Below are 16,824 nucleotides of genomic sequence, written 5' to 3'. Positions count from 1 at the left end.
GATTCAGTAGATTGGATATATCTAAAAGTATGAAACATGAGGAAAGTACATACTCCAAAAACAACGTGCAAGAAAAGACACTACCTAATCTTGTTGGTGTTGCTTATTTGACACCCCTCCTCCTTCTGTATATCATCAGTCAAATGCATCCACTTCTTAAGTAACTCGCTTTCACAATAATATGCTAGTTTCTATGACTACAAGACACGAAATAAATACAAAAACATTAATAAAAGCATGACATCATATCAGATTAAAAAAAAGGGGGAAAAATATTGGAATACTGAAAAGTGTGTCCTGATACTGTGTAGTACATTGTCTCTATAGTTTGTTGGGTCGCCTCTTGAATGATTTATGGCATCAATGGTGGCTTGGAGGAAATCATTCTGAGGCTGCACTGTTGTTAGTGAAGTTTACTTTGACGGTGGCCTTCAGGTCGTCTGCATTGTTGTGTCTGGAGTATCTCATCTTCCTTTTATCATATCTAACATGATTCTCCTTTAGGGTTTGAGTCAGACAAGCCTGATGGTTAATCTAACGCAGAAGTCTCATGATAATTAATTGATGTATTGGTATTTTTCTCTAGAAAATTAGATCAGCATCTCAATAAATCTTGTTAGTACTTTAAAATGTCCCGGTAGAAGGCTGCGCTGACTTTGGATATGGTGGCCCAACACCAGCAAATAACAGAACTCCCCAAATCACCAGTGGCTGTAGAAACTTTATATCAGACATCAAGAAACTTTAAGTCATTCTTTTTGCAATCTTCCTCTAGACATGGATGTCCCACAAAGTGCAGAAATTTTCATCAGACAAGAGGAATTTGGACAGTTTAGCAGCAGCCCATTTCATTTACTCTTTGGTCAAAGCAAGATGTTGTTTCTGGTTCAGGAGTGGCTCTGACTCTCGCCAAAGTCCATGCCTTGTCCAGCAATTTAAATAACTTCCTTTATGCCATCGGCATCTCAGTTCCAAACGGCCATTTTTCTACCAGGATTCCACTTAACTTTCCATTAATAGTCTTTTTAGTTATGACCTTTATGACTGCTGTTAATATTCAATATTCTTCCCTTTTAGTTTATGTTAGACAGCGATATGGGAATAACATGAAATTTCAGTTTTAAAAATATTTTTGATTTAATAATATGTAAAACGCAACTCATCAACACACACAAAAAATGAACAGTTGAACAGTTGAAATATGTCCCCCTTTGCACCAATGTAATGCGAGTTTAATTTTTTTTTAATTTAATAACAAACAACAACATTTTTGATTTGTTACGATGTACATAAAACGCAGATGTATCAGAATGTTCAGATTTGAGACTTTAGTTTTGCTTTTGCCAGCGTGCTCATTCATTTAATCCTTAACCCACTGACTTCAGAGCTTCTGATCTACGGTCGACCGGTTCACATCACCCTCATTGCCAGGCGCTCCAGCAAATTCGCCGGGACCCGCTTCCTGAAAAGAGGTGCCAACTGCGAGGTACAACTGTTTCCGCGGCAACGGGGACAATAGATAGTGGAAGCAAAGATGAGGGCCTTCAGCATGATTGAGATGACTCAGGTTGATCACAGGGGGTTAATTGGATCCCCTGCCTCTTTCTTCAGTATGCATGAGTATCTATCTGTGTGGGTGTTTTGTGAAAGGAAGGATGAACTTAAGGCACACGTTTTGTTTTTCATTCTCCTGTTTTGGACTGTTTTAATTTAAAAAAAAATGTTTAGGATTTGCAGGTTGTCATATTTTTGTGGACATATGAATGAACATGAATGGATATGTGTAAATATAGTTGCAGTCATCTTAAATAAGAAAATCCATAATTAATTTTAAAAAAAAATACCCATATCACCCTTCACCTTTGCTTTTTGCATTTTCTGTATGAAAATGAAAGAGGATTTTTATGCTGCACCGCTACAGCGGTAAATAGTCCTGCAACTAATATGTCTTAATGTAATTTCAAGACTGTGGCAATTTCTGAAGACGTCTCTGAAGAGCATTGTCAGTGCACATACTGTAGCTGTTGCTGTACCAAGATTTTTCAATCTTTTTCTTTACGTTTCAATAAAGCGCTAAAGAACATTCGCTCTCTGTATGTAATGTCTCCTTTTTAATCCCTTGGTTATGGTTTAATTAAGTTTTTCTTTTCTACCCCAGGGGGACGTAGCTAATGAGGTGGAGACCGAACAGATCGTCCACGATGCCTCGGTTACGTCTTTCACAGCAGGAAGCTACTCCTCGTACGTCCAGGTCCGAGGTTCTGTCCCACTGTACTGGTCTCAGGACATTTCCACCATGATGCCAAAGCCACCCATAAGATGTAAGACCTATGGGTATCTCATGCACTATTAAAAGGGAATGTTTTTTATTGTTTTGTGTACATGTATTCAGCTTTACTCGACAAAAAACAGACTACTTGTCTTTTTACTAAGTTAGAATCTCCATATCCTTTGTTTTTAAAATATTATGAGGCAGCAGTATGGCCCAGGAAATGATAATAAAAAAAAAGTGCCACTGTGAATTACATTTTGCTTCTCAAAACCTAAAACAACCTGTTTGGAAAATGACAGTTTTGCATTAAAATAAAACTTTGGTTTCTTACGAAGGCCTTTCTGTTTCCTGTACAAGCCTACGTAAGTATCTACTGATCTTTAAAAAGATCAGTAGATAAGGGCAGGATGACCCCCTCATGGTTTCCATATTTGTATCCATCTCATTCCGAATGGAATAAAAGCTCTATAACCTCAACCAATGGGAGGTGATCGGGTGAGACTGATGACACTAGAGACTGATGGGGTTTACCGTGTGCGTAACAACAGAAATACACTGAGGCTTACGTTAGTACAATGCCTGTATCAACTGATAATCCCTTTCTCCTCTGCTGTGCCCCTTTTTCATCCTCAGATGACTTTTAGTCGCTCAACATAACCCTCAAAATCCCTCTTGTCTTGTCTTATTGTCCTGGTCCTCCTCTGATCCTAAGTCCTTATATGACTTTTGGAAATCTAATCCATGCCTTGGACAGTCTGGTTATATTTCATACTATATGTTTGTATATACTGCAAGTATATATATTTATGGATTCTTGACACCGGGTTTTGATTCAAGCGAAGTCTCGAAGTTGTTTTTGGGGGTCATCTTATCATTGAAGACGCCATAAATTAATAAATGATTTTTTTTTATGTTTTTCATATTTTGGAATGTTATTCCTTTCAGCTAAAATATTTTAATCATAAAAAGTGAGAAAAAGTGCTGCTTGTGTTTGTATTCTAACAGCTTAAATGTAGTGCAACCAATTGCTGTCACAAAATACCTAATCGGTAAATAGTCTACCTGCGTGAAACGTAGTCATAAACCGAAGACCAAGTAACACAGAAAGGAGTCCAGGGAGAAGTTTAAAGCCGGTTTAGCCAATGAAGTAATAAAACAAACTTTGAACATTTCACTGAGTACTGAAAAACCTGCCAATACATGGCTGTCCACCTGAACTGACAGATTCTCAAACAAAGCCTCTGGTTACTAATATAGCTGGTGCTTTTCATTAAAAAGCTGAGCTGCTTATTCAAGACAGGACTGTAATTATTTGGCTTTTAGTCCTTTAGTCTTTGTTTGACTCATAAGAAACTCAAAGATGATTAGTGTTTAAATGAAGCGAAGAATCTTAACTAAGTATACTTTCATACAGTTTCTTTGTGTGTGCTTCTGGATGAGTGTCGAAGTGGGTGTGACCAGTCCACAGCCAACACGGTTGTAATATTTAACCGATCCTGTTGCTGCCTGACATCTGTTAGAAAGATCTAGGTCAGCGCCATGGCTGTAAATGCATAACCATCCATTTCTTGCTAGTCCATTTTCAAAATGAAAGCAAAATCTCTAAATTTGCATCTGTAATGTAATGGGTAATGACTGGATTAAAGACGACATGATTGAGAAGTTGATAGCCTGAATGATTTGCTCTGCCCCTCTGTTGTTGACGTTATCAGCACAATAACTCTGCAGAGGCAGATCAAATTTATAATGGCGAAAAATGATGAAATGAGGGACGACAAAGTTGGAAACTGAGCTGTCAGTTTTAAGTTGCACCAGCTGTCACAGTTATTGTCCTGGTGCAGTCCTGTAAATAGAATAAAAATAGATCCAGCGGTTTCTATTTAAAAAATATATATTTTAATTTAGTTAATCAGTGTCAAGGAATTTTTATTAAGTGATTCATGGCATTCTGTTTACATGAGGTATACATCTGATGTGACAAAGAAGTCCCTTTCTCTTGTTGCTCTTAACTTCAAAATGGAAAATAATGGGAAACACACCATCTAAGTAGGTGTTTATTGAGAAAAAATAATCTCCAAATGCAGTGCAGTTTAAGAACTGAAGCACTTTGTTTACTGCTGCAGCAGAATTTTTTATTTTTTTATTTTTTTTTCGTCCCAAGGATTTTCCACATCTTTACCAAGGGTGGCAGTTTATGTGGAAGATGCTGTACTTAAATTCAACTGCATGAAATGGCGCTTAGGACAGTCTGACCTATTTGATGCCTTTTCTCCTCACACTTAATTTTCGCGCCACATAGCAGTTGTGCGGCTCAGCATGTGTCAGATGGAGACAGGTAATGCTTTGCAGGTTTTAGAATGAACAGAAGAGTGTAAATGGAAGTGAAGACACGCAGCACAGAACGCGAAACGAGGGGGGGAGGTGGGGTGTTGTGGTGAAGTTTGACATCACAGACTCTTAAGTTTCAGACTCTAAAAGTTTCAACCTTGAAAAGAAATGTGCGCAGATTCCAAAAATAAAAGCCATGGATTGATTTTACTTCTATAAGTTGCCATAAGGTTTTTATTTTATTTTATTTTTTTCATTTGTTTTCTGCCTTTGTGAACCACTGGCTCTCCTGCAAATGCATACTACAGTTATTTTGAGGCAATCTTGCCAAAGTTATGGTTTAAAGCCCACATGATTTTAGACTGTTGCACTTCCTATATAGCTGTGATGCCATCTGTTACAGGAAGGATTTTTTAAAAATGTCTTATTTACATATTGTTCTTTATGACTTTGGTTATATGTATGATTGTCAACCAAATGCTTCAAAGGCAATACTGTAAGAATTGTATGTCTAAATTCCCAACATCCTTACCACCACACTAAGACAACATATTGCCAAATATGGAGCAAATTAATAATGTTGAATTCTTTTAAAAACGACCTTGATCAGAGAAGGATTTTTTTTTTTCATATTCTTGAAATATATCCTATCTCATCCTCTTCTATTTTCTGTTTTCTTTCCTCTCTTTTTACAGTGGACCAAGCAGATCCATATGCTAATATAGCTGCCCTGCATTTTGACCAGATGCTGCAGCGGTTTGGATCGCCCATCATCATCCTCAACCTGGTTAAGGTGATAAAGCATTTCCAGAAACGTCCCTCTGAGATCCAAAATCTCATGTGAAGGGGAAGCCTAGCTAAGGTGTTACCCCACTAAACCATGTCAATAATTGTCCTCACCTTTATGTGAGGCCAGAACATATGCAGCTTTGCAAAATATGTGTGGTAGTTAAGTGGTGAGTTAGATTGAATATAAGTTTAGCAATAATGTCTTTACTTCCCTTTTTACATTACAGATATGGACTTTTATGGCTTGCACATTGCTGAAGTATTTTTAAGCTGATTTACAAAAGCGATTTGTATTATTCTTAAGCTACGCCAACAACATTGCTATCAGAGCATATACCTTTTTGGACCGTTTAAAAATTGGGGTTTTCTTCCTTATTTTTCTATGATTAACAGTTTAATTTGTTCAAGTCTGCAAACCTTTTAATTCTCAAAACCTTCTGGAACAAAGAGAACACGAAGGAAAGCCCACCTATGCTTTGGATTCACATTGTAGGTACTTGAACACAGTTATGATTCCCCTGAAACCGTCAAACAATCTGACAAACTCTGGAGAATAATTGCACAGCATTTCAAATTCTTAGATGGAGTGTAACTTTCATTTACCACTCTCCTACTGAAAAAGCTGAAAAATGATTTCTTAGATTTACCAAACATCCTGTTTATTAAAGGAACACCTGGACTAAAACAGCTTTAAATCTATATTCACAGATGGTGATTAAAGCAGGATGACCTTGCTTATGTTCGCATAGCAATGTTAATGTTATACTTAATTTACTATCTACGTTGAGGATAAATTAAAAAGTTATTCATACTCAATTGTGCAATAAAACACTAACTGACAGAAACCCTGATGGTTCCATCATTTTCACTCAATTTTAAGCACATTCACTATACACGTTAATTGAGTTGATTCCCAAGCATACTGACTTTTATTTGCTGGTGTTATTTGTATGGATGCATGGCTATATTGATTTAAGATTACATTTTTTTTCTGTGGTTAATCCACTTGTGAATTTTATATTAGATGTATTTGATCACTTGAACTTTGATTTTTCAAATATGTCTGCTCATTGTAAAAAAAAAAAAAGCAAAAACAAAAATAAAATCCCTCCCTTTGTTATTTAGAGAACTGGCATTTTACTCTGTGGATTATTTAGGAAGCAAACAGGAAATGTTCTGCATTCTTGAAGTATTTATCTTTTTATCCGCTCCGCCTGTGGTATCACTTGAGCGGTGTAACAGGGCAAGGTGGAATGTGTAATTTCTGCGGCATTCGATTGATTGCTGTTCATTAGCCGTGAGCTATTATGGTCACAAGAGATTTTTCTCAGTGGTTTGAGATCACCAGCTGTTGAAATCCTACCCAAGGCGGTGGTAGTATCAGTACTTAAACTACTCTCACGTTTTAAAGTAGAGACCGCCGCTATAACCTTCCCATCCTGAAAGGGGAGCAAACAGATTGAAGTGTGCATATTTCACTTTACTTCCACCCGGCTGTCCGTCACATTGTACAGCTTCTGTTTGCTGCCCAGACATATGATTTGTGGCTTGGATTTCCAGCTCACGTTGTCACTCACAAGGGGAGCTGCGACATGAGGGACCAATCGCAGGCCGCCAATGTCCGCACAAGCAACAGCCATGTGAAATCTGCAGACCATAGGGAATAGAAGAGGGATTTGCCCCCTTCTTTCACTGTACACTTCCTCACTTATCCCAGAGAGATAGATAGAAGGGGAAAAAAAAGGGAAATTAACCATAAAGCCTCGACAGCCGACCCCCGCCTCAGTGGGGACACTGGGGTCAGCAGGTATCCTGTCAAGTCCAAGATATGTTTTAGAGGAGGAGTAAAGAAGCACATGGCCAAGCATGTGAATGACTTTTACTATAATTAAATTGGAATAAAATGTTAACTGTGTGCAAAAAAAAAAATAAAAAAAAATGTATTTTTAGATAAGATAATAAAAGTTAATTGTTTTAATGTGATCACAATTATTTGAATATTCACTCACGCAACTGAACTGGCAAAAGGGGGGAAAAAAACATGTGGAAAAATATGCTTTTGTTGCCTTAGAATAAAATTTGATATAATTACTCCCATTATCTCCAGCTTCCTCGTGTTCACACATGTGCTTGTGTGACTGCTGCAGCTTCTGGTTTAATGTCAGAAGCTGCACCCTCATAAACCATTGACTGTCGTGTTTTTCTATTCATACATGTCAACACTTCATTGGGGAACTTTGTGAGCGCGTGCACGTACAGTATATAGGATACTTATAGTATCTCATCTGAGCGCAGAATGTGTGACTGAATGTCTGACGAGCCCTGCAGAGTAAGTGCTAGGAAGTGCTCTGCTAAGTTCGCTGGTTGCCATGTTACTTTGCTGCTGCTAGATGGTGTGAATGGAGATGTGAGCCTGCTTAATGACGCATCCATGACAATTATCACCCAGAGTGAAGGGTCATAAAGGCACAGTGTGGGGGCATACAAATAACTTAATGGATGGTCTAAGTCAAAGAGTAGGACTGACTGCATCCCTTTTTATTGACATAAGTCATTGTCCTAAGGCTAGAAGCACATGTGGCTGAAATCAGATGTTTACATAGACTGCAAAAATAGAAAAAAAATATTTTTACCAGTCACCTTACATAAAATTAGAGTTAAAGTTTCCTGTTTTAGAAAAGCACCCAGACAAGCATTTATCTGGGCTAAATGCCAGAATAATTTAATCATTTTTACATACTGTTATAACTTTCTTCTACATCAAAAATATTTCCACACATTAAATTTGGCAGCATTGACTTTAAGTGATATTTTTTGGATCAAATGTCTTTGCTCTCCTTTCATTAGATTCTCTGAGTAGTTTGCTGGGATTTTGGCCTTTTCTTCCTTACTAGTATAACTGATTCAGGTTTTAAGGCTCAGACACAAAATTCGTTTCATTTGTCATTTTCATTTTCATTCTTTCCCACTAATTTCCAATAGGACTGAGATCGAGGCTTTTCAACGGCCTCTGCAATAGACCGATTTTATTGTCCTTAAGCCACTTTGGGGCTAATTCGGTGGTATGCTTATGGTCATTAGCCAGTAGGAAGTCATATTTTTGCCCAAGTTTTAACTTCCAGGTTGATATCTTGAGATATTGAAAATTTGCACACAATATCTATATGATTCCATCTATTTTCTGAAGTACATAAGTCCTCTATGCTCCAATGAATTATGATGCTACCAACATAGTTCTCAGTGTTCTCAGGCCTTCAAGTTTCCCCCTTTCTTCTCCAAACCTAGCAATGGTCATTATGACCAAACATTTTAAAAATGTTGGAGTAAGGGCTTCTTAAAGGGAATATGGAATTCTAAGATAAAAAGGTTGCATCTTTTTTATTTTGCATCAGGATGTGTTTTTTAGGTTCTATCTGATATATCAAAAAAAGTGCACCAAGTAGATGTTGATGGATTAAAAAGCTGCCTGATGCCATTTCCATCTTGTTTACTTGGGCACTCTCCATAAATTCACTTCTCAGTCCTATTTTAGCTCTCTGGTGACGATATCTGTTGACGATCTAACCTGGTATACATCTCTTTTGGATCCTTCAGAAACGTGAAAAGAGGAAACACGAAAAGATTCTCAGTGAAGAACTCTACCCAGCTGTGATCAACCTCAATCAGTTCCTCCCTCCAGACCACCGCATTGACTACATTGCCTGGGACATGGCCCGCTACACCAAAAGGTAATTCATTTAAGAATGGAAACTGCCAGAGCGCATGCTTAAAAACTGCAAATATTAATTGTGTATTAAATTACAGAATTAATATTGCAATCACTCAAAGGTTGCAACAATGTGTCGTCCTTAGAATATTTCTGTTGAAACAATAACAAACACTTCGATTGAGTTGGTCATACTTAAATTAGATATGAGGGGGAAAAAAGATTTATTTAAAATTAGTTTTATACAAATAAGTGTTGGATTTAAATGACCTAGATTTATAAATCTATCACCATCTGAGTTCTCTGCCCAACTTCAGCTTCAATTCCTCACTTTATTATTAGGCCCTTTGGTTATAATCCATTTATTAGAAATGGACATTTCCATTTTGGACTAAGCTTAACAAGATGTGTCCTTTTCAATAACTCAAATCTTGTGCACATCTAACTGCACAGCCAAGTTAGGCCCGAGTATTTGAGCTATACATTTCCACATCATTTAAATGTAGACAAGCCCAGCTGTCGAGATACACTTGCTTTCCTTGGTTTGTTTTCTTATTTTAAAAAATAAAAATAAAAAATACCAAAAAACATTACGAATCCCTGTTTTTCCCTGACTTTTCTAGCTGGCAGTTTGTGGTGATTCTCACACTTGAATGTACCTGCCAGGAACAGTTTTCAGCACCAAAAGGCTGCGACAGGTTTTGCCAGGCATCACACATGACATCTTGTACCTGTGCACAGGTAGCACAAGTTTAAGTGGCCAGTCACGCCCAGAGCGTTCCCATAGCTGAGACGCTCACTCATGCTACTCCGAGAACCGGGGTTGCGAAAATAAACCTAAAGTTTTCTTTGCTAAACGTAAGGAAAAAATAAAAGGAGTTTCCTTTTTTGGGGAAGATGTTGCAACTTTTGTGTTGGTTCAAGTGACGAAGGTGGAGCGCAAAAAGGAAACGCAAAGCAACAAAGTAGATACTTTTCAATAAAACACTGAATTAAAACCTTTTTAATTCAGAATTTTAGCAGCATTTTTTTTATTTACATTGAAAAGAATTCAGTTAATAAGATATCCTTATGTGAAAATGTATCATCTGAAAAATCTAGGAACATCTTACCACCTGATTACTGATCTGGTGATGTAACGTTCAAAATCTTTCCTATTTTCCAGCAAATTATGCAACGTTTTAGACCGCTTGAGCATGATAGCAGAAAACGTGGTGAAGCGAACAGGTTTCTTCATCAATCGCTCTGACTTCTACTGCCACACCCTGAGACCAGATGACAGGTGAATCTTTGTTTTTCACACTTCCTGCTGGTTTTTATTGTTCTTTCAGTGACAGCAAATGTGAAACATACATAGTTGTGATTACAACTATGTATGTTTCACATTTGCTGTCACATTTGCTGGGTGTGTTGATTAACACACCCAGATTAAACAAACTGCTAAACTTTTGTCAGGAATATTTTACTGTCAAATCTTTGCGAATGTGATCAGTCTTTTCTTCTTTATGCAGGGTCAAGTGTGTTAGTATTGCTTGGATTTGAAAGATATTAATTCATAATGGAAATGATGCCTGATGGCGGGTCTAATGCAAGGAAACTTTTGCTAATAAGCCAAGTATATTGCCGTCTCTCCTCTGAGAGACTGGTTCCTTCACCGTCTGCATATTTTAATCGCTTTCAGCCGCTATTACCATCCTGTTATGTAACCCAGCAGCCATACCCTGGCCAATATTTATTACCCTTTCTTCTGCATTACACAATGCTTGCTCACTTGCTGTTTTTTTAATGCATATGCATGCACACACAACCACGATTCCTCTGTAGACACTCATAGCGGTGGATGAACAACTAATGATGGCACCTGTAGTCTTCATCTGACACGCGGGGAAGGTTCATGTCTGAATTTTGTTTTTTTTTTTTAAACACCTTGTTTTTGTTTTATTGTTGCTCTGGGATATATTACCAACCGCAACACTTTGTATTACAGCAGTCCTTAATTTCTGTTGTCTTAAATCTTAATTTAAATCGCTGGAGGTAGCCATTCGTTTTAAAGTGCCTCTTTGAAAAAGCAGATATTGAATGATCGTGTTTAACCTAAGAAAATGTATACATTCAAATACTTTTAGGCCTTTGAAAAACAGAGGTGGGTAGTTAGCAATTGCTTTTATTCGGCTATATTTAATTGAGTAGCTTTTGGGAAAAATGTACTTTACTTTGTCCTCTTCATCATGCAGCAGTTCAGACTTTCAAAGCCTGTTGGTAAAAATCCATATATTGGTCACACCAGGCAGTGTTCAAAGCATGTTTAAAAAGTAGTGGCTTATCGTCTGGAAATTACAGGATTTAAAATATTGAATATTAATAACACTTTCCTTTTATTTCATTTTTCCTTGGGATCATTAAAGTATTTTTGAATTTTACTTTTTTTACCTATTGATTTTTTATTATTTTTTTCGTTTTCAGGTGGCGAGACATAGGTGGATCTGTTACATCCACTGGACGACTACAGGTACATCACATGCCGGTAGTTTTGGTGTAACTTTGTAAATGGTAAAAACAACTTTGTCTAGCAGATATGTTTTTAAATGTGACCTTAAGACATGTGATTCACATGTTTTACTACTGCTACTGTTTTGTTGACTTACAATTATGAATACTGTTTAAGCATAGCTTTAAACCAGAATCTGAATAGCTTCATAAATATTCATACATTAAAAAATATTTTTTTTAAAAAGAATAAAACTGGTCTGAAAGCAGCTCGCAGAGAGAGTGTTGCCCCTTAATATTTAAGACTTGGGTAGCTCGGTTGCTTTTGAATTTTAAATATTCCTCTTTGTTACCATCAATTCTGCTCAGATTTATTTCCTCTTTGGTCTGTGAAGTGAATAAACCTGTTGTAGGTTAACGAAGACGTTGTTGTTGCAGACTGGTGTGTTGAGAACCAACTGTGTGGATTGTTTGGACCGTACCAATACAGCCCAGTTCATGGTGGGGAAATGTGCACTGGCTTATCAACTGTATGCACTGGGAATGATTGATAAGCCCAAATTACAGTTTGATACAGACTGTGTCAGGTAAAGCTAGCTTAACACTTTCACATATTAACCATGATTGTAGATTTTGCTTCAGTAAAAGTTTCAGAACCTCATCATTTGACATCTGTTTAGCAAAATAAGATAATAATTCTAATATAATAAAACAAAACCTGCTGTCATGTGTAATATTTTTATCTGACCAGTCAGAGAAATCACTCTCTTTTATCTGTCACCTGCTTAATTTAGGTTATTTGAGGAGCTGTATGAGGATCATGGAGATACTCTATCTCTGCAGTATGGCGGCTCTCAGCTGGTCCACCGGGTGAAAACCTACCGCAAAATTGCACCCTGGACTCAGCACTCCAAAGACATCATGCAGACGTTGTCACGGTACTACAGCAACGCTTTCTCGGGTATGTACGGCGTCGACACATGCAGCTTTGCACAGTTATTAACAGTTTTTAAAAAATCATTTTCTTAATTGCAGCTAGAAAAATAATTCATCTGTCACACTTTTTTGTTTAAATTAGAACAAGTTTCTAGCCGTGAGTTTTTCTCTCTCATAAACAAAGTGATGCTCTCACTTGTGACTCGTGATAATATAAATCACACCCCGGTTTGTCGTTACACGTTGGCTACAAGAAAAAACATTCTGACTTGACAATTATATTTTCATGAACACGAGTGACTCAACCAGTTTTAGGACGGTCGGGCGTAATGGCAGACAATCACAGCTGCTCTAATTTACCTGCTTGGCCAACTTCCTACTTTGTGTCTTTGCTTTTATTCAGGACAGACGGATATTTTACAAATCTAGGTCAGCGGACGGGTTGGTTACTTTTGTCGCAGCGAAATGCCCATGACTGTCCGTTAGCCGTCTGTCATGGCGGAGCAGTAGGAGACGGTGGCTGATTACTGTATGGGGCCCGCACATTGGCTCAAGCCCAGGTGCCCACAATCTCGTGTTTGCATTACTGCTAATATGTTTTTGTTTATGACATTAACGTCATATGATTCCTCAGTCAATATATTGACACTTTTCATACCTGTCTGTGTGGGCTTCATTTAAAATGTTTTGTCATTTATATTTCCTCCCTATCTGCCTGCACGTTTACATGTTCGCTAAGTTCAACTTGGCGGGGTCTTTCAGTCATGCACTTTTCTTTATGAAACTGTTGTATGTGAGTCATGGAAAATTATACTGAAGGTCATGGAAAAGTCATTTTCTAAATACCCTGGACCTGGGTGCACTGAAACAAAGTCATAGAAAGTGTCCCATTTCTTTAAAAGTATTAATTTCATCATTTCCAGGAAGAACCTGACAAAGATCACAGAGAAACTTAATAAAGTCATATTTAGGTAATAAACTGAAAATGCCTTGCTGTTCCCACTCCCTACCTGGTGTCTTCTCTAAGCCTGTCCTCTAAAAGGAAAACATTAAATTACTTTGTAAGCGTGATGCCCTTTATTTTTTACTTGGCTTGCAGATCAATTACATCTCATCAAACTAATTGCCACTATGAGCTTTCTAAATAGAGTTGAAATTGTGCCTCTCTGTTGCTCATTGACTATTAAAAACACATCACGATTCAAGGCTCTTTGCCAAAAATGTTGTCACTTGATCCATTCCTAATTTTGAAAGGGGAATTTTTTTTTATTTCGCTCTCCATGTCCAATTATTGTTCACCTGCCTTTTGTGGCTGTTGCTGGTAAAATGTTGGCCAAGAAAGATGGTTAAAAAAAATAAAATAACTTTTTCAACAATATTTTCAACTATATTATTTATATGCTCTTCTCTTACTGAATGTATTGAAAAAAGATTTTAAAAAATAACAAATGTAAACTGCAAGTTTTGTTGGAAAGCTTGGTAAAAGATTACACTTGACATGTTCTCATCAGAGCTGAGCTGTACTCTAATTATGTCATTATGTGTAATCTTTACTCATACTGCGTGATGAACAAAGATTCATCTCGCCGTGAGCTCATACTTTTACATTAGCTGGCACAGTTTATCTCTCTACCATGTGAAAAATTGGAGAAATTTCTATATGTAAAAATTAGTGTGAACAGTTCGTCAAGGACTCCCTACATCAGTGGTTCCCAAACTTTTTCTTCTGCGCCCCCCCAGTGGTTTCCAAACATATTCTGCCCCCCCCCCCCTGCATCCAACAGCTTTACTCAACTCAGTCGGTTAGTTTGGAGAGGAAAAACTGAGAAAAGTTCTTTGCGTTTTGCTGGTTTGCTGCCGTGATTCTAACACAAACCTAAGTAGCGCCGCCCAGCAGCAGCAGGTCTCCTTCACAGGTGTAAACCCAGCGCAAGCGTCGTAGTGCTCATGTTGCGTTTAAAGGCGGCTCGGAAAAACAGGTTACAACATGTTAACAACGGATTAAACAGTTTTAACTGCTGATAAAAGTGACAGAGGACACAAATATGGGAAGTCTGGAAGCCCCTACTGTATCAAATTGACATAGGAATAACAGAGAGTTGGCCATTCTAAGGTAAAAACCCAGTGCATACAGGGTTCATTTTTTTTTTTTTTTCATCCAGACGGCTTCCCGCGCCCCCCCTGCAATGACATGGCGCTCCCCCTAGGGGGCGCGCCCCACAGTTTGGGAACCTCTGCCCTACATCATGACTGCACATAAGTGCACAGACATGAGCAGTGAGGCATAGATGACCGAGTTTAGTTGCAGAAGACATTGATTGACTTGCAGAGTCCAGGTTTCAGCCTAACATAAAACCTTTGGGTTGAATTTGAGCATGTGAACCAGACCTTCCTGTGCACATCAGTGATTCACCAGTAACCCAAGTCTTATCATTACCTGATTGGAAAAAAAAAAAAAAAGGTTGTTTGGCATGCTTGCTTTAATGGGCCTGAAATTAGCTTCTAATTATCCACTGACACTGCTGGAGCATTATGCATGTGACTTCACAATTTGAAGGTGGAATAACTGACACCAGACTGGGCAACATGTGGAACATGTGCCTCAGGCTGAGCATACAAACATTTACTGGGATTATGTTGCAGCCGTACAGCCAGAAATCAAACTGCTGCAATGTTTTGTTGTTGTTGTTGTTGTTGTTGTTGTTGTTGTTGTTGTTTTTTTCTAAGGTTGTTAGGAGATTGATTTATTGTTGTTTGATTGGTAAAGCCAGACAGCTTTATTGGGGAAAGAAAATGTTCATCAAGGCTTTTCTATTCACAGTTATGATCTTTAATAGAGAGAAAAATGTCTTACACCTTTTTTTATACCAAGATAAAAAGAAAAAAAAACATCTACTATCATGGATTTTATGCTGTCTGAAGATTTACAATTTAATTTAAGCATTTAATATATATATATATATATATATATATATATATATATATATATATATATATAGAAAACATTTGTATTTCTAGACAGTGAGATATATCTCTGTTCTCACTTGTTTATATTTTCTAATCTTGTGTGACTGATGGTTGTGTTTGGATTCTTCAGATGCAGACAGACAAGATGCCATCAACTTGTTCCTTCAGGTTTACCAGCCGTCAGAGGGCAAGGCACATCTGTGGGAGCTTCCCACTGACTTTTATCTTCATCAGAGGAGCACCATGGCCCTTCAACACAACAGACACAGGTAAGGAAATGACTTTATGCTCAGAAGTATAATTCCCCCTTCATGTTACACACACAGACATCGATCCTATGGCTTAAAAATTGCTAGTTAACACAAGAGCGAGTTTCTCGACAACAACTCGACACATAAAGGCATCAAACAGTGATGATGGCGTCATTTGAAAGAGCATCTTATTAAGAAAGGAATAAGAGACATTTTTCTTGTTTAAATTAAACATGATAATAAAAGTAAATTTACCTGGGGTATAAATAACTTTGTGCTTAACTTTGTGCAGTGTTCCTGTTTCATTGGTACTATTATTTTTGACCCAGTATCACTTGTTACATGTGTGTGTGTATTCATGTTCTCTGCTTTCTTGTTGTTTTCATGCTTACACAAAAGTGGACCTAATTTTCTGTCTCAGACCAGCAGCTTCTGTGGCAACAATGGTCCCAGAAACCAGACTCATTATTCCAAGAAATTAGCATGACTGCAGCTGTAATCAGTTTAGCTGCCACATATTGTCCAGTTTCTCTCTGGCTAGCACAAGGGGGCAAATCACATTGTAAAATCACCGTGAATGCATTTCTTCTTTCATAACACTGAATAGGAGTCGGGTGTATTCAGCACTACAGTAGGCGGTCATGACAAGCCAATTTCTAAATCTGGGTTAAGTAAAGACTCAGATGAGTGCAGACAAAAAAGAACACATCTCTCAGAGGAGATTAATAAATTTTTTTTTTGTCTAACTTGTTTCCAGCTACACATTTTGGTGGTCAGAGGGAGTCCTGTCCTACCTGCCTGTACCTTATAATGAAGGTAACGGTGTCTGTGCATTCAACCGCTCTCTCTACTTACTAGGTTCCGCGTTATTTCCAAACGGCACAAAAATGTAAGAAAAATAAAAAAAAGCCAAATAATTTGTTGGAATTAGAATTGGAATTGTGTTTCTAGGAAATGTGCCCTCTGAAAACCTCGGTAAACCTATATCACCCTTTCTTGTTGCATTTAAAGCAAAAAAAAAAAAAAAAAAAAAAAAAAAAAAAAAAAAAAAAAAAAAAAATTTTGTCCTTTTTTAACCCCAAAAATCT

The 16,824-nt window shown here is 37.5% G+C and overlaps 1 protein-coding gene across 1 annotated transcript in view; it reads left to right on the top strand.

Annotated features, from left to right (window-relative positions):
- fig4a (FIG4 phosphoinositide 5-phosphatase a) overlaps positions 1-16,824 on the top strand; it is a 61,988-nt gene that overhangs the window by 11,100 nt on the left and 34,064 nt on the right. Inside the window, exons 8-17 of the mRNA XM_015036791.1 lie at positions 1,386-1,486; positions 2,159-2,321; positions 5,296-5,393; positions 8,984-9,117; positions 10,261-10,377; positions 11,559-11,604; positions 12,021-12,169; positions 12,377-12,543; positions 15,616-15,754; positions 16,494-16,552. Coding sequence (XP_014892277.1) covers positions 1,386-1,486; positions 2,159-2,321; positions 5,296-5,393; positions 8,984-9,117; positions 10,261-10,377; positions 11,559-11,604; positions 12,021-12,169; positions 12,377-12,543; positions 15,616-15,754; positions 16,494-16,552 — 1,173 coding nt within the window. The remainder of the gene's footprint in view (positions 1-1,385; positions 1,487-2,158; positions 2,322-5,295; positions 5,394-8,983; positions 9,118-10,260; positions 10,378-11,558; positions 11,605-12,020; positions 12,170-12,376; positions 12,544-15,615; positions 15,755-16,493; positions 16,553-16,824) is intronic.

Source organism: Poecilia latipinna, unplaced genomic scaffold (assembly GCF_001443285.1).
Source record: "Poecilia latipinna isolate Pla-1442-1.1 unplaced genomic scaffold, P_latipinna-1.0 Scaffold381, whole genome shotgun sequence".
In the NCBI taxonomy this organism is placed as follows: Eukaryota; Metazoa; Chordata; class Actinopteri; order Cyprinodontiformes; family Poeciliidae; genus Poecilia; species Poecilia latipinna.
This window is presented reverse-complemented; position numbering and strand designations above follow the sequence as displayed.